The following is a 21,352-nucleotide window of genomic DNA, read 5'->3' on the forward strand; positions in this document are numbered from 1 at the left end:
TTACAGGGACAGCCATGTTATGCTCAACTCTGCCTTAGCAGCGGAATAATAAGCCATCTGTTACCTGGAGCTGGTTTTTATAGGCCGGAGCTGGTTTTTATAGGCCGGAGCTGGTTTTTATAGGCCACCAGTGGGTGGGAAAGCGGATGGGTGGACCTGTAAAACAGGGTGCCATGCCATTGGTGACGTAATGGCAGCCAGTAAACATGATCCTATGAGTGGCAGGGAAGGCGTCAGGTGAGCTACCCCCTCATGGCTCAATTGAAGCCCTTAAGTGGGAAGGAGAGGCCTGCACCCAATGTGTAACCTGACAGATTTGTACCCGTAGGCTGGTGACTAGTGAAGGTGGGTGGGGGTTGGGGTGGTGGTGGTGGGTGGTGCCTTCTCTCGGGCCCACGATACCAATAGGAGTCCCCTCCCCAGTTTCCTTTCCCCCGCTCTGTCCAACACACCGCGCCCAAACCCTTGCCGGGATTTCCCAGCCTGGCCCTGACGAGATCCTGGACTAATCTGGGTTCCAGGGCATCCATGGCTGCCCTTCCTCCCAGGTCTCCTGCAGTATTGCTATGTGGCCATCACTGCCAGTGGCACTGCCAATACTGCAAGAGCTGACAGCCTCCAATTGGCTGGCAGCTATATGAGGCGGGGCAACCTCCTGGAGGTGAGTGGAAGTCTTACCTCATAATACTTAAAGGTCCGTGGGCTGTAAAATTAAAGCAGCACGTGCCAGCTCAGTGGAGGGCGACTCATCTGTAACGTTTACATTGGGATGCAGGGCTCCTGCTCTCATCGTATAATCCAACTCCTGCACAATGCTACCATCCTTACAAAGCAACATGTCTTCTATGAGCAACATCAAGAACTCCCCAGCAGCTGAAACAAAAATGCTGCCGAAATAAACTTTAAAATCTTTATCTCTCTCCAATGCATTTATTAATTTTAAATAAAAATCAGTACTGATGAGACTAGGGAACTGACTTTGAGGGCATCTCAATTGCGGGGAAGCTGGATTTTCTCCAGTAGAAATAGTCATTATCACAGGTTGCTGCCTGGGAAGAGTTACTAAAGCTGACAGTATAAGCGTGTTAGATTAACATCAGCAGAAATACAACCATTAACACAGCAGGGTGTATATAAATTATAATTTCAAGTGTACATCTCTCTACACCGCTCCCACTATGAAAATAACTTTCTTACTATTTGTGGAATACTGCACACTGAATTATTTCTTTGAAAAGAAATGCAGCATATTTTGAAATGTTTCAGTCCTGGAAACATAAAATCAATGCATAAAAAGACACCGAACTGAAAATAAAATAAATAAGGTCTGGAACGAAGAAAATATAAGAAGGAAATGGTTAGTGAGATTTATGGATATACCATTGGGGGGGTCAAACCGAAGAAATGAAGAAATTAATTGCTTGCACGTTTTACAAATAGATTAGAAGAATAAAATTCAACTGAGCTACTTACAGATTAGTATAGGGCTAATGAGCAATTAACTTGCGCCCAGATTAAGAGTAGGCAATACTCACCAGGTCATGGCACCATCTGTGGAGAGAAAAACAGAGATCACAGAAATAAAAATCAGGGGAGATGCAAATTTGGCATTTATCAGACAAAGTCAAAATCACCCCCAGTGAAGCTTTCGCAAATATTTTTTGTGTAAACCATATCTAAAGTCTTGTTTCTCCCCCACTTTCCCACTGCAGGACCTGTATCTGCCACTTTCCCTGGATGACTCAGACTCACTGGGTGACTCGATGTAAACCGGCAGAGTGAGGGAAGGCTGGAATTCTCCATCTGAACCAGTGAGACTTGGAAAAGAAATTCTGCCCAGTGTGCAGAGGTTATTAATCTTGGTGCTCACAAATTGCCAAGTGACACCAAAAAAAAAAAAAACAAAATTGCCCTGTTTTTAACAGTTTGTCCTTCTCATGAGAAACCTAGTATCTTGGAATATCACTGCCTTTTTCTAAACATCAGATATGAAGCACTGTGAGAATATTTCATAATAACACAAGCAGGTCTCTTGTACATCACTTGTTCTTTGAAACTTATAGTCCCTGGTTTTGTTTCTTATTAATGGTGCTGTGTGATTTTCCATTTCTCTTTGATATTTGACGTGCAGTTATTATATGCTTCATTTATAAATCTGTTTTTAGTTATTAAAGACCTCTGCCAGTTTTTTCTTTTTTAAGAAAATCCTCTGCTGCGCAGACATGTTTAACATCTGATTTGTTTAAAAAAGGAGAGATAGAAAAAAAAAACTCCAAAAAAATCAATAAATAAGACTCAAACATTTAGTTTAAAATAAAAATAACATTGATTTGAGAATGGGGAAGTAATTTGAGAAAAAAAAACAGCTCAATAAGACTAAGACATTAATTTTCTAAAATTAAATTTGATCACATTTGTTTCATACTTTTTTTAGTAACTAAATGATTCTGATTCTTGCTTTATATGACATTTTGAATGGATAGAACTATTTAGGATTAGAGTGAGACAGCAAATTTACATTTTACTAATAAGAACAAAGTGTTCTTGCGCTTCTTCATTTGTGAATGTGTTCACTGTGCAATTATCCAAACCAGTTTATAAGTACTGAATAGCATTAATAGATTACTTGTAAAACCTGGTGGTGAAGGTTTTTCTTCGAAGACAGATTTGATAGGGAAAAGGGAACATTGACTTGCCACTGGATTAGGATTAGCTTGGAATAGACTTGCCATGCATGAGATTTATCTTGTGCTCTTTCTTGATTTATAAGGGATAATTACAGCCTTGTTTGATTTGGAGTGGCACTTAGCTTGCAGCCTGATGTTGCTCTGATGTGGAATTCAAATCTCGATACTCTGTGATTTCTTTCATTTCACTAGCCGAGCCTGGAAGATCCAAAATGAGTATTCTCCATGCCGTTGTCCTGCTGTGGAATGTCTTAAGATGCTGTCTGCATTTTGTTTTATGCACCCCTCCCAGTCAACAAAGAAAGGGCTCTGTACTAACCTGGGATTCCCAGTGCTGTGGATTCCATCCCGTTTAACATTACAGGTTGGATCCTGTAGCATCAGCTAAGCAGCCCTGTACTTGGCAATTGTTTGAATATTGTGGCTGCAGTCCACCGTTAGCCGGAAAAGGTAGTGGCTGATTTGGATTGCTTGATAGAAGTAATGTTGCAAGTCAACATATTGTCTACTGATAGTATAACTAGATGACAATCCTTTACCAGAGATATCAATGTGCCACAGTACAAAAACTATTGCCAGCTGGCATTTCAAAGCATCTATCATTTAATACCTCTCCAAAATGAAGTAGTATTGTTACAAAAAAAATTGTTTGTCAATTAGAATAATGCAGAGTGGGATGGTGGGTAGGGTAGAGCAAATACAGTTGGGTTTATAATTGGTAAACTTTGACCTCTCATTGTACCTTAAACACTTGGATCTTACATAATTTTCTGGCCATTCCTGAATCTGTCAACATTCTTTATCTTGTTCAAATGTTACTTCAAATCATCAAACCCAGTTTAATAATTCAGTAAGTTTCCATGCATGTTATTTTGGGAAGATTACGGGGGCAATCATCACAATTTATTTTTTTGCAGAATTTTAATGGCACAGAAGGAGGCCTTTCGGCCCATTGTGTCAGCACCGGCTCTCCAAATGAGCATTGTGACCTAGTGCCATTGCCCTGCCTTTTCCCCATACCCCTGCACATTGTTTCCATTCAAATAATCATCTAATGCCCTCTTGAATGCCTCGATTGAACCAGCCTCCTCCACACTTCCAGGCAGGAAGAGAGTAATTCCTCATATACATAATGTCTGAAAAAGTCTACCTTACTACATAATTAAAGAAATATTCTTTAAGACTTGTGTTGCAGCTATAGTTAACCCCACGAGGATGAAGGATTTTGAGGGGTTTTTTTTGTCCCTGAGCTGGCTTTTTCCCCCTCATGCATGACTCTTTCTGAGTCATGAATATCCTGCAGAATGACATGTGAGCTCTCGGGTTTCAGAAGTATATCAATGGCGTTCTTCAGTCAGTGACAGAAAGCAGCTTTCTTCTCCTTTGCTTTTTTGAGGGGTGGGAATGGGAATAAGGAAGCTAACCTTTCCATGGCAGAGAAGCCAAAAGGAGGAATTCAGTGGAGTCTGGGGATCATACCCTGGCTCTTCTGCTCTCTGGTACTTAGCCTTAGTACTACAATATGCTAGGCAAACACACTGGGCTGGATTTTCCTTACGGGCTTTAGGACTCCTCTTCAGGCTGAAATGGGGGTCAGAAGCCCATGTTGTGTCAGAAACAGTCACTTGTCATGATTTTCCCCAGGTTGGCCAATTGTAATGGCCAGAGGCTTGCCCTCCGAATAGCTGGAGGATCAATCAGAGGCCTTTCAGCTTGAAAGGAGTATCAGGCTGCAATGAAAAGTAAATAAGGGAGAGGGTGCTTCAAAATGGAGGCATCTCTCTCCATCTTTTTCAAAGTTAAAATTTTTAAAAATGGTGTTTTGGAGATGGAGTGGGGAGCCCTCTACAGGGTTGTCTGTGGCTGCTGCAGCATGCAGGCAGGCAGGGAAGGCCTCTAGGCCTGCCTGGAGAGCTGGTCCCCTGGTCTCGCTGCCGGGAGGCCAAAACCTGCCCGGTAAACTGACCTCTGCTGTCTCCAGGAACCAGGAGACCAATTGGTTGCATGACATTTGCATTGTCTTTGGGAGGCAGATTTGCCACTCCACTCTTCATTGGTTTATGAACCACCCATTATCATACTCCGCAGAAATATAGTAGCCAACAATATGGAACACAGTGAACAAAACACAACGGATTTTAGAAATTTCACCCTTATTTTAAAAAAAACTCTCTCATTTAAATCTCCTTATATTTTTCTGTTTCCCAGCAAGTCCAATCAACATATTCTTTTTTTTTCTTGTTTGGTAACTGACTGACAGATGATGCACTCCTGGTATAAGTTCCTTCTTTCAATATCTCCCAGAATAGAGCTTCCATTACAGATCGATCTTCTTTCCAATAAGCTAAGGGTGGCACTTTCGCACATTTTATTTTAATGAGCAGGATGATGCTTGTCTGCAGTCCTCAAGGGGTTAATTCAAAAAAAATGAATACAGACTCAGTCACAGAGTAGGGTGGTGCAAATTAATCCATGTTATTCCAAATGATGTTTTAAGCTCCCAGTTTCTGTTCCTCGGACCAGTCTCTCTAATTTCAGTCTTTGGTATCATTTGAACTCTATGGGCAACTCTGCAGTTTAAAATGTGACGATATATTCCATCAATAAAGGGAGGAAAAGTCATGAAGGAGACTATTCCCAACAGCCCCCCACCCCCACCCCAAGCCTCTACAGAACAACATCTGTATCAATGGAGGAGAAACCTGGAGCTCAGATCTTTCCATTCTTCTACCAGGAAGAAAGTATAAAGACAAGGAATGCCTGTAAGTAAATTGTTAGGAAGTTGTGGGTTGGGTTGGGAGAAAGAGGTGGTAGGATTACAATTAAAAAAAATGTTTGTCAAAATGAGCTGAAGCCACATCAGATTAATTCTCAGTCAGTCAGGTTAAGTGCCACTCCTTAAGAAGTAAACATAGTGTAAGATTAAGATTTGGTCAAAGCAGCAGTGTACGTTATTCAAACAGTGTCTCTCATGCACAGGCTACCTGTAAGACATAACAATGGTACTTGGTGCAGATGGCCCACTTGTAATTGAATTAATTTCAGTGCTCAAGGTACACATCGAAGAAAAGGCTGTGGCCTTTAATCAAACAAACTCTACCTGAGTGCTTACTTAAAACTAAATCTAACATTATCCTGTGTATTTTAACAGTATTATTGGTCATTATATTGTGGAGCTGCTTCTGCTGGAAATGGGACCACAGCTGCTCTGGATTGATCCTGTTCACATTGCGGGATGAACCGAGAGCACCTTGAAGTAACTGAGCGTGTGCAAAGTTGAGCACGAGCAGTTATTCACAAGTCTCTAATGCATGGGGCTTTCCCGAGAAAGTACAGGCCAGCAATCTGAACGGAGTATTACTGGCTGGTATTAGCAGGGTGAGCTGCAGCCACAACAGAAAAGTTCACTGTAAATAAATGGCTGCCACTGGTGGCCCTTTGTCTTTAGAGAGAGAAAGTGAGAGCTCATCATGAGGCAGTGTTTTGTGCCCCAGGGAAGGTGAGTGAAACCACTTCATGAGGTGATGCTCTGTCTGCTTGCAGCAAAGAATTAAATGACCTCACGAGACAGTGCCTCTAGAGGCAAGTGCACTGTCTGGTTTGTTACAGCACTGCCTCTGTGAACTGCACCGATGGTAAATGACAAGAATTCAGATTGATAGTAATGCTAATCGGCAGTATTTATTTAACAACGAACCCTCGAAAAATACCATTACCTAAGATCGTGAGTGTATTACATTGGTATCTTTTATTTTTCATTGAATATTGTAACAATGGTGGCGGCTGATTTGTGAGTTTATTTTGAAATGCAACAAAGGCTCACAAAAAACACTGAAGCCAGCCTCAGATTTGTATATCTGGTAAAAGGCCAGCCTAAAAGGAAAACTGGCATAAACACTCAAAATGTTACAGATTGAGACCTTTTTACAAAGGATTAAAAAGGGCCGTTATAATAGACTGAAGCATTGCCTGCTATGTGCTGCATTCATTTTTCTTTTATCCGTGCACGTCATGGGCAGTGCAACCTGGGACTGTTAGCATTCCCATGGAAACAGATGGACTGTTTTCGTCGCCATGCAACAGGAGCCGGCCAGGGATAAGTGGCACTATTCCCATAATTGGCTGCTAGTGCACGAGGCAGCTGAGGTGAATGTAAAGGAGCAGAAAGCTGAAGCAAAGTTAGTTCTGGATATGAGTCACCAGCAGAACTTGAGGCTGGAAATAAATTGGCAAGACTGACATTGGTTAGAACTGCTGACAAATACAACATACGTTGGATCAGCATTGAGTCTGGTTAATGCTGATTATAGGATTACAATTGTAGCTTTTTTTGAATCTAGAGAAAGGTATTGCTGAACAACACCACTGTCCTCTCTCATTACCATATCAGCCGAGATTGTATATGCCAATTTTGGCTTTGCTATTAGTGTATTTATATCCCATCCTCATGAATTAAAATATAGCAATCTGGAGACTCAGTGATGTAGTGTGTTTTACCCCTGAGTTCTAATCCAACCCAAGCTAATGTGATGAAAGCCTCTTCTCTGGGCTGGTTATGAATTGTCTCACATGAAATGATTTTCGGTCCAGTTCCAGGTAACATAAACTCATCCCCAAACCGGTGCAGATTGATCCTAAATTGTCAATTTTATTCAGAAGATCAACGAGGTTGGCTTCTGCACTAAATTCGCGTTAGTATAGCTGTAGGTGTTCTTCAGAGGTTTGCATTAATGCAGCTTGTTAGGGCAATGGGATTGAGCTTTACTCTGCATTTCACAGCATTGAATCTGCCCTGGCACCAGCTGATGCTCACACTGGATGCCAGAAGTGAAAATCTGTTTCTGAGCACTAGCCTCACCTTGGATAGCGCACATAGAAAATAAGTTTGTAATTTGTAAGTATGCACAGTAATTCAGCAAGTCCCTTTGAGAGCTATGTTACAGAGATTGTGATCTTTAATACTATAGAAACCCTAAACAGCCTGGCTCTTTACATATCACTGGAGGTAAGCGGCTACACAATTAATTTGAAAATCTGATATTTCCTCTGAGAAAAAATATTTTTGGTCATTGGAACAATACTATCTTTTTGGGGTTGTCCACACTCTGTGCAAGATTTTAACTCGTTCAAAACCCAACCACTTGCACAGAATTAAAAGCAGGCTTACGTACAATTCTGGTGCTTTCCTGATCTTGACCTTGTCTTTGGATGAAGCTGGCAAGGAGCAGCCAGGAAAATCCTGAAGGTTTCATCAATTTTGGTGCTGTTGCTCATTTGCTGGTTAGCAGGTTTCAAGGTGGCACCATTGGAAGTCTGGAAGCAGATTGCCTGCCCGTCCACCTATTAACTAGGTGTCTCACTGACTCATACCTCAATAGCACTCATATTTATCCCATAAATGGAAATAGTTGGACTTATAAGCATGCCTGAAAATCTTGTACTCTGAACAGGAATTTTTTGGCACTTAACTGTGGATAATTATCCAATAAATATGCCATAAAGTCAGAAACTGTTGATCTTAAATAAAATTAAAATTAAGTCTTGAATATACCTCATCATCCAGGAAGTGCATGGAGGGAACGGATAGCACAAAAAGTGATCAGAAACAAAGTTTAAAAGCTACATTACGATTTTCAAACAGCAATAGTTTACATTGTTTTCTGAACTCCTTGGAAGCTTATTACCCAATGGGCCTTTGGTTTCTATGTAATCACTCCTAACTATCGGCCATTCTCTTTGCAGTCACTCTCAAACACTTACCTTTCTCTGTGGAATCACCCCAAGGTGTTCCCAGGTACCTACTGTGCTGTTTAATTACTCCCAAGTACATGGTGTTCTCTATGTAAACATTTTCAGGCGCCACCCATTGTCAATATAGTTATTCCTGTCTTATGACTTAAGGTACTTTTTGGCTGTTACTGACCCATTAGTTTTGGGATCCAGTCAGCAGTTAGTGAGCAGTGGTATGTAACAGTAATACAGTTCTCCGCAAATCTATTGTCAGAAAATTAACCAGAACATCAATGCGATCCATAGGATTTATAAAAACCAAAATTTGCTTTTGAAAGAAATGCCTGCCATCAAGTTGAATATATAATGGAACTAAGGGAAAGAGATGTTTCTTTTAAAACATTAATTTCTGACTAGTTTGCTTGCTTGTTTTTTCTACTACATCAGTGCTATCATGCTTGAACCATGTGCATGTTTTCAGCCATTTTTGCTATCTGTGGTGAAAAGTCAGTTTGCTATTTTTGCTGCCTTTTTTTGTGAAATTCTAAATGTACATAAAATGTTTATTATTATTGACTTTTTAAACTTCTAGTGAGTAGGTGTAGTGGGAACTCTGTAATGTAGTTTTGCAAAAGTGCACACCAGTAGAGTTTTAATGATAGAAGTGTTTGCTTGTTCAGCTAGGTGAGGACTTAAGGATCCATTTTCCATTTGGCTTTGAGGTTACTATGCAATGATTTCAGTTTCTCTTTTGTGGCAGGTCTGACTTTCCTTCACCAGCCTCTGTCATTGAATTCATTTCTATACATCTCTCAAAAATAGAACTGTTGATATTGTGAGCTACTGTAAGAGAATTTGTTCCTTTCTTAGTACTGTTTTTGAATGACAAGATACAGCTGTTGAAAATCGTACCCAGAATGTTATTCAGTTTCTTTCTTGAAAGTGCATCGATCTCACTGTTCGAGATTATGGATTCTCGCACATGAGGCCAAATCGTTTCATTTCTATCAGATTACTGTGAAAGAGAAACTATCAGTTTGCTTTGTAACTTCATTTCTAACACTTGTAGTTTGAATTTGTATTCATTTAAATGTACATTTGCAAGATGTGTGTAATTTAAAAAAAATACATTTGATGGAAATCTTATTGCTGTGTGTGTGTGTGGCTTATTTACTCTTCAATGCAGTAAGGCTAAAGTACAATATTCAAACATAACACGACCATTATTTTTCCCCTTCATTTTTGGTGGTTCCGTGGCATGTTTTAGCTACATGTAAAATGGGAGGGACCTATTCCCAGGTTTTATACCAATTTCAAATAGTCATAGAGACAAATGAGAAGAGTTAGAACTGACTGCCGTGTCTTTCTATATCTGTTAAGATGCGTGGAATAACCTTCCATTGTATCTATCTCGTGACTGCCACTCCAGACTTCTTGACCTTCCAGTAGAGAAATGCTTCATCGTTTCCCTATATTGACAAGCTGAGGTCAAGAGCCCAGCAGCTGGGGGCCTGCTGGCACAAAGCCACGCCCCATTATGCTGTGGCATTAAACTCGGCTGAATGAAGGTGCTTTGCCACCCTAGCATTAGTTTGCCAATCAATATGACTGACAGCATCAAATACCTAACATCTTCTAGAGAAGCAACAGTTCTCTGGCAAGGGTCAAGGGACGATTACAAACCAAAGGGGAATTAATATGTATCTTTCCTTGTGAAAGTTTGTGCTAATCATTTTTGTTTATGGAAAGAAAATTGTTCTGTCTTATTCTCAACATGGCATTGTAACCTCAGCTACAAATGGCAAAATTATGGGCAGAATTTTCTGCCTGTCGGCCCAATTAAGGCCCGCCCAGCGTGACCTCTGGCGGGAAGCACTATACGCTTCCTGTGCGGGCGGGGAGGGGATTCCCCAAAAGTGAGAGTTCGCTCTTTCACGCATTCACACAAAAGAGTGCATATCTCCCTGAGGCTAAGTGCTGCTTCAGGGAGATCACTGACACGTTTAAAAATATTAAAAGTAGAAAAAAAAAAATTCCTTAATGTGTCCCCCTCATGAGATGGGACATGTTCATAATTTACGTAATAAGTTTATTAAACTTTTTTAAACCCTACATGAAACCTCATCCCGCCAGTGGATGAGGTTTCTTGTTTTTTCTAATGCCTGCCGGGGCTCCTGGCCTGCCTGCCAACCTTAAGGTTGGACGGGCAGGTCCTTTAATTGTATAATTGATTCTGTCAATGGCCTCAAATGGCCCTTGACAGGTCGGCGGGCACACAGCTGATTTTGCTGCGCCCCCGCCTTCCTGAAAATTTAAATGGGCCGGGATGACCTCGGGGGGAACCCCTGACATCATCCCGTGTCATTTTATGCTTTGGCGAACGGACCTCGCCCCCTGCTCGCCGACAGCAAAATTCTGCCCAATGTTTTTCAACATCACATTGTGTGGTTGTAGATAAATTTGGAATAACTAAGTAAATAGCATTAATGAACATTAATAGGTAAGTTATGTTTCGGTTTCTTCCAAGTATATATTTCCCTAAATCACTTTTACGAATTGAGATTAAACCTGGATGAAATCATTTATTGAATCATGATTCATCCACATAAGCTTTTAAAAGGACATCATTTTCATGAAGAAATGTCAAAATATATTCATTCTTTTACAAATTAGTAACAGTGCTGTAAATTGCTTCAGGACATGCCATTATTATATTATCATTCTGATAATGATTTGCTGCTCTCCTCCATCATATCTCTGCATACGTTTTAGAAATAAAATATAATTAAAAAAAAAGAATATTTCATAAGCGACGTTTCTACCTTAAAGGGTTATTCTTGCTGTCTTTAGAGAATCCTGCAAAAGCCAAGCATCATTAATGGCATTGCGCATTTGTGTGGAGCCTCAGCCTACCATAACTCATCATTTAGTTAATTATTTTAAACAAAGAGGTTGTACAAAAGATAAAACATCAGCACTTCAACTGAAGAAGGAAAAGAAAACCTGTCAATTCTAATATTTCCTCTGCTTAATGAACCACCATGATATTTCTCAAACAGTCAGTGAACCACCCAAAAGGCCAATTAGGATGGAAGAACTGCAAGAGCCAATATTTTGTATTGGCCAAAAGCAGAGAAGTGGATTGTGCAGTGGGCATTCCATCTTTTTTCTTTAGAGACCTACTTTTGAGTTCTGCCCAGACTGACAGGACAAAAGCCTCTTTTCCACTGAATGTAGAAGTATAACAGAAAGCCAGCTGGATTTCAGCCCAATCTCTAGTGACCTCAGATCCACAGCACACAAAATATAACATAACCCAAACATATTGTACATCATCTTCCTCAACCATGTACTGCTAGTTCATGCTCACTGTTAATACTCCCTGTGTCAGTCTCAAGGATGACTAGATCTACAATAGGTTGTGAAATGGATGTGTATACGCTACAGATTATCCGTGGGAAGAAGGTGAGATGACTAATTTTCAATGTTGCAAAATCAGGGCATTTAATTTGGGGGAAGAAAAAGAAGCTGAGCTGAGGTCAGGAGAGGGGAACTTAATTTAATGGAGAATGGGAGGCTGATGATTGCTTTGAAACCTTGTCAAGTACAGGTGATCTATCCCTTGGTGAAAACAGAGACACTGCTGGAGACAAAATGGTATCTTTACAAGGAATCAGAAGATTGAAAATGTAACCATTAAAATTTAGAAGTGATCAAATTAGCTTAAAGCAGAACTTGACTACCTTGAAATATATTTACCAGGACAGAGACAACAAAACTAAGATAATTGTAGTAAAGTGGACTGCTATGTACTTTTAAGAGAATGTAGTTAGTTGACCATGTGACTGTATTGACCAATTGCTACACAGCGCGGGCTTCTTGGGTAACTAAGACTAGAGCTGGAGATAATTAAAGAAGTACACGTTGTGTTAGTGTTCTGTTCTTAGTTCTAATAACCCACTAGTATTTGTTCAGTTAATCGGTCTCTCTGCCTGTATTGTTTCAAGCACCGTCTAATGTGTTAATATCAAGGGTGCAGATAGCGTTCGCTGGACAAAGTGAACCTGCTAACCAAAAACATAAAACTGGCGACAAGGATAAACCGGATCAATTGATGGCAATCAAGAAAGCTGTGGTAAGCCAGCCACATTACTTCACCATTACCTTGAAGCTGTTTGAAAGCGCAGTCTCCTTAGTCATTGAGTATGCTACAGTTTGGGCATCTTGAACCATTCGACCCCGTTTCCAATGACTGGTCTCATTACGTCAAATGCCTAGTGTTCTTCTTTACTGCTAATAACATTGCGGGGGAGGACAAGGAGAGGGAGATTCTTTTGTCCACATGCAGGATGAGCTGATCCGCAGCTTCATGTCACCAAACATCTCCATTGTGAAGACTTTCGACGAGTTAGTAAACATTGTAAGAAACCACCTGAAGCCAAAGCTCACTATGCAGCTTTTTAAATTCAATTCGAGGAATAGGCTTCCAGGAGAGACAATCGCTGGCCATGTAGCTGCTTTAAAGGAATTAACGGAATATCGTGAGTTCGGAACTTCAATTAATGACATGTTGAGAGACCGATTGATATGTGGAATCGGGGATGATGCTATTCAAAAGCGATTGCTGTCTGAAACTAATCTAGACTCCAGTAAGACATTAGAATTGGCAACAGCCATGGAGAGCGCTGTTAGAGACTCGGAGGCAATAAAAGATACACAAAATGGTGCCGTCCATCTTGTAGGGCGGGAAGGACCAGTAACAAAAGGCACAAAAATGTTGGACTCCGCAGAAAGGCAGGGAATGCCCACTATGTACAGACCATTGAAGAACAACAATACTACAGTGAAAACCCACAATATTAATGAGAGAAATGCAACCAGGCAGCCTGCAGGCGGTCGACAGTTCAGAAATATTGAATGCTTTTTCTGCCATTGCAATGGTCACGTAATACGGCACTGTAAAGATAGGCTGAGGCAGCATTTTAAAAACAGAGGTAGAAATCGCGAAATCTGTCTTGTTGAAGAACAAGAGGAAGCAGAATCTGACATCTATTCATTATACAAACTGAAAGTGGGTAGACCTGAGCCAATGCAGGTAGTCACTAGAGTCAATGAGAAACCCATCAAGATGGAGGTCAATACTGGGGCATCAATGTCTGTCATAGGAGAACATACGTTCGGATAATAAAGGAGTCCATCCTTTAAGTTTGGAAGAATAAGACACAAAATTAAAAACATATACGGGCGAAGAAATAAGAGTGAAAGAGATATGTCAAGTGCTGGTGCAGTATGGGGATCAGTCTGCAAATGTACCCCTTATAATAGTAGCTGGGGCGGGCCCCAATTTTATTGGTTGCAACTGGCTCAAAAAGATTAAATTGCAATGGGCCGAGATTTTTCAAATCAGAGCAAGAAACTCGCAGGAATTGTTACAAAAGTATGCTTCCATTTTCATTAACGAGCTAGGAAGGATTTGTGGGCTACAAGCCAAAATCCATGTAGACCCAAAAACAACCCCCAGATTTATCAGAGTCAGACCAGTCCCTTATGCTCTACGGCACAAGGTCAAGACCGAGATAAACAGGCTGGAAAGGTTGGGTATCTTACAACCAGTGCAATTTTCCGAGTGGGCGGCACCGATAGTACCCATACTGAAGACCAAAGTGTTCGCCGATGCGGTGACTATAAGTTAACTGTAAACAGGCCAAACTTGATAGACACCCGATATCAGATAGATGAATTATACTTGAAATTGGCAGGGGGCATCACATATTCAAAACTCGACATGAGCCACTCCTACCAGCAGGTAGAGTTGGAAGAAGGGTCTAGGGAATTTCATGACCATCAATACACATCGAGGATTGTATCAATATACTCGACAACCCTTTGGGGTCTCATCGGCGTGTGCTATTTTCCAGCGTACCATGGAAAGTCTGTTTCAGGGGCTGTCCCATGCCATTGAGTATCTGGATGATGTCTTAGTCACTGGACAAACTGATGAAGAACACTTAGCTAATTTGGAGGAGGTGCTGAAACGCTTCTCACAAGCGGGGGTGCGCTTGAAGCGAGAAAAATGTTTTTTCCAAGCCAAAGAGGTAATTTACTTGGGCCATAAGGCCGACGTGCAGGGCCTGCATCCCGTGGAAGGCTACTTGCAAGGCACTTGTACCGAGAAACACTACAGAACTAAAGGTTTTCTTAGGCATGTTAAACCACTACGGACTATTTCTCCCAATTCTATCAACCATACTGGCTCCATTATACACATTGCTTAAGAAAAACCATAAATGGATTTGGCAAGCTCCACACCAGGAGGCATTTCTGAAGGTAAAGCAGTTGTTAAGGTCATTGGCCCTGCTGGTCCACTTTGACCCAAAGAAAGAATTGATCTTAACTTGCAACACATCGCCTTAAGGAGTAGGGGCTGTACTTTCACAACGGATGGCGGAACGAGCCATTTAACGACCCATTGTTTGTACATGTCGCACGCTCAGTGCTGCAGAGCAACAATATTCTCAAATTGAGAAGGAGGGCTTGTCTGTTATGTTTGGTGTTTGGAAATTCTAGCAATACCTCCACAGTTGCCATTTTCACATTATATCCGACCACAAGCCTCTGCTGGGATTATTTGGAGAGAATAAGGTGATACCCCCCATCGCATCTGCTTGCATCCAGAGGTGGACACTGATATTGGCTGCTTATGAATAGACTTTTATTCACCGATCGGGAAGCCAGATTGCACATGCTGATGCGCTGAGCCCCCCCCCCCCCGCCAGATAACAACGTGAAGGTTCCAATTCCCCAGGAACTTGTCTTAGTGCTAAATTTTTTGGATTCCTCCCCTGTCCAGGCTAAACAAATCCATGAGTGGACCAGCCGGGATCCACTTTTATCTCATGCCCGGGAGCAGGTCTTGAATGGATGATCAGCCGAGCCTAAGTCTGATGACATCTAGCCGTATTTCAATCTCAGGTATGAGCTCACCTGCCAGGATGGCATATTGCTGTGGGGAGCAAGATTATCTTGAGAGGGTGAAGGCCATTACTGGCCGAATTACATAGTGCTCACCCTGGCATTAGTAGGATGAAGATGCTCACGCGCAGCTACTTGTGGTGGCCAGGGATGGACGCGGACATCGAAACCCTAGTCAAAAGTTCTCTTCAATGCCAGCAGATATAAAAGCTACCCCCACCCCCAGCTCCATTGCATCCCTGGGAATAGCTAGGACGGCCATAGGTGCACCTCCACGTCAACTACGTGGGGCCCTTCTTGGGCATGATGTTCCTTTTACTCATAGACACCCACTTCAAGTGGATGGATATCTACGAAGTCTGGTCACCCATGTCTGCTGCCATCATAGGCTGATTGTGACAGAGTTTTGCAGTGCACGGCTTACCGGAGGTGCTTATGTCAGCCAATGGGACTGCATTTGCCAGCGGGGAGTTCCACAGGTTTACAACCCTCAATGAATAACTCATATCAAAACTTTGCCTTACCACCCCACCTCTAATGGTTTGGCTGAGCGGGCGGTCCAAACTTTTAAGTCCAGGATGAAAAAGCTGGACGGGGATTCTATCAGCACCAGATTGTCTCGGTTCCTGTTCGCATATCAGACGACGCCACACACGACCACCGTTATTGCCCTCGCTGAATTACTAATGAAGAGACGTCTCCGCATCTGTCTAACTCTTATCAAGCTGAATTTAGGGGGGCGGGTGGAGAGTAACCAAGAGGCCCAGAAGGCTAGGCATGATGGGCATAATCATGAAAGAAATTTCATGGTGGGAGACACAGTTCTCACGAAGAACTTTGGAGATGGGAACAAAAACAGAAAATGCTGGAAAAAAACTCAGCAGGTCTGGTAGCATCTGTGGAGAGAAAATCAGGGTTAACATTTCGAGTCCGTACAACACTTCTTCAGAGCTGGGCCCAATTGGCTTTTAGGCGAAATGAATGCTGTGATAGGACCTCTCTCCTACAATGTATCGGTAAACAGCGGAATAATTAAATGACATGTGGATCATCTCCGGAGAAGAGAGACAGCTCCAAAAGAAGGAATGTCATCATCATTTGTGTTGGAGTCTGCACCGCATGTGGAAGAAATGTCACATGATTCGGAAGTACTGGTGGGGCCTATTAGACCCAAGAGGGTTGAAGACACAAACTTGCCCACTTCCACCGAAGAGCCTGATGGACAGTTGACCCCTGAGGAGCGGGTCTCGGAAAAACCAGCCAAGGTCGTTGAGCTACGACGCTCAACACATCCGAGGAAGACTCGTGAGAGACTTGACTTGTAAATAGTTATTCAGGTAAATAATTGGAATGTTGTGAAGCTTGTCAATTGTACTTTCAAGTAAAGGGGGAGGGATGTGGTAAAGTGGAGCACTATGTACCTTTAAGAGAATGTAGTTAGTTGACCATGTGACTCTATTGACCAATCGCTATACAGCGTGGGTTTCTTGGGTAACTAAGTCTAGAGCTGGAGGTGATTGAAGAAGCATGCATGGTGTTACTGCTCTGTTCTTAGTTCCAATAAACCACCAGTTAATTGGTCTCTCTGCCTGTATTGTTTCAAGCACCATCCAATGTGTTAATATCAAGGGCATAGCTAGTGTTTGCCGGACAAAGCAAACCTGATAACCAAAAACATCAAAATAATGAAAGTGATCACTTACCCTAAATAACTAGCTGGGTCCAGAGGGAGTGGGTGGGAGTAGAGCAGGGCCTAGAGCATGGAAACAGTGAGGTGGTCAGGAAGCTACAATCACAGGGGATGTATGCACAGTTCGTAAGTGAAATTATTATAGCACTTACCCATTTGCTATGTTTCTGGGACTTGCTGGAGAGACTGAAGGTAAAGTTAGCAGGGAGCTGCCATGTTAGTTGTCTTAATATAATTGGGCTGCATATTTTCCAACCATACAGTGATACATTGTACCGAAAACAATCAAAAAGACTAATGGAACGCTGGCCTTTATATCTAGAGGACTAGCATACAAGAAAGTAGGAGTCATGCTTCAGCTATACAAAGCTGTAGTTAGACCACACTTGGAACACTGTGGACAGTTCTGGGCATCACACCTTAGAAAGGATAAGTTGGCCTCTAAGAGAGTGAAGCATAGATTTACCAGAATGATACCTGAACTTCAGGAGTTAAATTACGAGGAGAGATTACACAAACTGGGGTTGTATTCCTGGAATTTTCATTTTTATTTATCTTCTTTTATTATTCATTTACAGGATGTGGGCAGTGCTGGCTAGACCAGCATTTATTGCTCATCCCTAATTGCCCTTAGGTGGCGGTGAGCTGCCTTCTTGAACCGCTGCAGTGGTGTGGGTACACCCAATATGCTGTTAGGGAGGGCATTCCAGGATTTTCACCCAGTGACAGTGAAGGAACAGTGATATATTTCCAAGTCAGGGTGGTGAGTGGCTTGGAGGGGAACTTCCAGGCTGTGTGTTCCCATTTATCTGCTGCCTTTGACCTTTTAGATGGCAACGGTCCTGGGTTTGGAAGGTGCTGACTAGGAGCCTTGGTGAATTCCTGCGGTGCATCTTGCAGATGGTACATGCTGCTGCAACTGTGCTTCGGTGGTGGAGGGAGTGAATGTTTGTGGATGTGGTGCCAATCAAAGAATACTGCTTTGTCCTGGACGGTGTCCAGCTTCTTTAATGTTGTTGGAGCTGCACTCATCCAGGCAAGCGGTGAGTATTCCATCATACTACTGAATTGTGCCTTGTAGATGGCGGACAGGCTTTGAGAGAAACTATTTCCATTAGTTGAGGAGTCTAGGACGGCGGGGTGGCGGGGGGGCATGGTCTAAAAATTAAAGTCAGAAGAGAAATTATGAAACACTTCTACAAATAAAGGGTAGCAGAGGTTTGGAACTCTCTTCTGAAAACCACAATTGATGCCTGATCAATTATTAAGTTTAAATCTGTGATTGATTGATAGGTTTCCTTAATCAAAACTTTTAAGTGATACGCAGCAAAGGTAGGTATATGGAGTTAGGTTGCAGGTCAGCCATGATCTCACTGAATGACAGAACAGGCTCCAGGGCCTACTTCAGTTCCTATGTGACAGATATAAAACTTTTTATTAATAGATTATTTAAGACAATTTGCTCACTTATATTCAACTGCATCAAGTGTCAACCTTCAGGACAAAATTGGTGTGAGAAGTACGTCTTAATTTCTCAGATGGAATCCTCCATTGCAAAAGTCAGTTTTCATTACAAAGCGACAAACCAACAGCAATAGTGCAATCAGCTTCTGTGTGCTCACTTATCACAAGCAGAGTCTTTAATTAAATCAGAAAAGCACAGAGTGAGATAGATTTCCCTGTGGGCTTCGGGACACCAACATCAGGATCAAATAGAGGTCACAAGCCTGCACTTGCTGGTAGCACGTTCACTGGCACAATCTTTCCAAACGTGGCCTCCTAATTGACTACCTCCCCATTTGCCACCTTAATAAGGAGGGCAAGTGGGCTCCTGATGCTGCCAATCAGAGGTGAGGTTGGTGCTGCTGGAGCAGAATGCAAGGGTTGCTTAACAGAGGTGCCCGGCCTGCACACAAATAAGGCACAGGTAGGATGGCGGGGAAACCCCTTTGATGGACCAGGCTCAGCTGTGATTGAGTCCTTCCATGCCCGCGGCACTGTTATTGGCTCTGAAGCCTTCGCCTCCCCCACCTCCCCCCCGCCCCCAGCCTGTTGCAAGCAGGCAGCCTCTAAATGCGGCAAGGGGCTGCTCTGCTGGTGGTAAAATGTGTGAAGCCACAAAATGGCCCCTAATTGGGACCTTAATCACCTTAATTGACCACCCACCTCCATGGTGCAGGCAACCAATCCGGCTCCCCGAATGCCCTGGAAAACGTCCATAGTGGCGGGAATGCATTAGGGAGCCATCCCAATGTGGCTGTCTCCTATTTAGCAACCTCCCCCCACCCCCCACCCCCGCCTTCCATCCTCATATGGTCAGGAAAATCCAGCCCAGTATGTTGGGGAAAATTAGACATTTGGGAGTCTTGCCTCTAACTTTTGTGGATAAGGGAACATTTAGGCTGACCTTTCTGTGAGGAAATTGAATGGAAGGGATCAAGTCCATGAGGGTTAAGTTGCACATATCTTGTTTATTGTTATGGACAGGGCAGAGGTAGGCAGTATGGGTCCCCCAGTTCCACCTCTTGACTGACCAGAGAAAGACGTGTTTTAAAGGAAAAGTGTTTGAACCCCTTTAGTACTGTAACTCTCAAGTATAGACAAAAGTCAGATTTTCTCACTAGTTTTTACAAAAGGAGAATAAATGTTTATTTTTCAATGCCCGGATGTCTTCAATGCCCGAATAGCACCCACTCGCACACGCACAAAGACACACACACACACAAACACAGACAGGAAAGGGTGATTACAAAGAGGTAATATACAGTAGGTCTTAAAAGTGGGGGGAAATAAATCACTGTTACACTTGATTCTCTTCAGATACAAGCTTGAAACATTACAGGGCTGATGATTCCTTTTGGTTCACTGAAGAAATGAAGGTTGGAATTTTCAAACAGCAGATTCACAGTGGATCACTGCTTGCAACAGCAGGTTTCTGGCTTCAGTCCAGTCAAGGTGGACATACATAGGAAATAGGAGCAGGAGTAGGCCTTTCAGCCCCTTGAGCCTGCTCTGCCATTCAATAAGATCATGGCTGATCTGTCTGTGTTTCAAATTCCATATTCCCATATACCCCTGATAACCTTTAATTCCCTTGCCTAACAAGTAGTGAAGATCTGTTTTAGTTCTTCAAATTGGTAGCTAAATGCCCCCAATTCTTTGCCTGCTGGTAGATTTTAGGCAGGATCCTTCCTTTGCTGTTCTGGATCTATTCCCTCCTTGTCTCCCAGACTGAGGCTGCTCTCACAATGTATGTTAATAGATGTTCCTTATCACAACCTGGTTTCTGTCAGGCCACCATAGTATCTGGTCCAACACAAAAACAAAAATACCTGGAAAAACTCAGCAGGTCTGACAGCATCTGCGGAGAGGAACACAGTTAACGTTTCGAGTCCATATGACTCTTCAACAGAACTAAGGAAAAATAGAAAAGAGGTGAAATATAAGCTGGTTTAATGTGGAGGGTGGGGGGGGCGGTGGGTGTGGGACAGGTAGAGCTGGATAGAGGGCCAGTGATAGGTGGAGATAACCAAAAGATGTCATAGACAAAAGGACAAAGACGTGTTGAAGCTGGTAATATTATCTAAGGAATGTGATAATAAAGGTACAGATAGCTCTAGTGGGGGTGGGGTGGGGGGAAAGGATCGAAATAGGTTACAAGGCAGAGATAAAACAATGGATGGAAATACATTTAAAAATAATGGAAATAGGTGGGAAAAGGTGTTCCGCAAAGCGGTCACCCAGTTTGCGTTTGGTCTTTCCAATGTCGAGGAAACCGCATTGGGAGCAGCGAATGCAGTAGACTAAATTGAGGGAAGTGCAAGTGAAATGCTGCTTCACTTGAAAGGAGTGTTTGGGCCCTTGGACGGTGAGGAGAGGGGAAGTAAAGGGGCAGGTGTTGCACCTTCTGCAGTTGCATGGGAAGGTGCCGTGGAAGGGGGTTGAGGTGTAGGGGGTGATGGAGGAGTGGACCAGGGTGTCCCGGAGGGAATGGTCCCTGTGGAATGCCACCTCATCTTCCAATAGGCACTTTACTGCCTTCCGGACTGAATATTGAGTTCAACAATTTTAGATCATGGACTCTCTCCTCCATCCCCACCCCCTTTCCGATCCCCCTTTTTTCCAATAATTTATATAGATTTTTCTTTGCCCACCTATTTTCATTATTTTTAAATGTATTTCCATCCACATTCCTTAGATAATATCACCAGCTTCAATGCCTCTTTGTCCTTTTGTCTATGACATCTTTTGGCTATCTCCACCTATCACTGGC

At 42.5% G+C, this 21,352-nt stretch overlaps 1 protein-coding gene across 1 annotated transcript in view; it reads left to right on the forward strand.

Annotated features, from left to right (window-relative positions):
* Nucleotides 1–1,956, forward strand: part of LOC144683926 (neuronal migration protein doublecortin-like) — a 173,098-nt gene extending 171,142 nt beyond the window's left edge. The window contains exon 8 of the mRNA XM_078547507.1: nucleotides 1,713–1,956. Coding sequence (XP_078403633.1) covers nucleotides 1,713–1,769 — 57 coding nt within the window. The 3' untranslated portion in view covers nucleotides 1,770–1,956. The remainder of the gene's footprint in view (nucleotides 1–1,712) is intronic.
* Nucleotides 1,957–21,352: the final 19,396 nt, after the last annotated feature.

The sequence above is a fragment of the Cetorhinus maximus genome, chromosome 8, assembly GCF_964194155.1.
Source record: "Cetorhinus maximus chromosome 8, sCetMax3.hap1.1, whole genome shotgun sequence".
NCBI classification, from domain to species: Eukaryota; Metazoa; Chordata; class Chondrichthyes; order Lamniformes; family Cetorhinidae; genus Cetorhinus; species Cetorhinus maximus.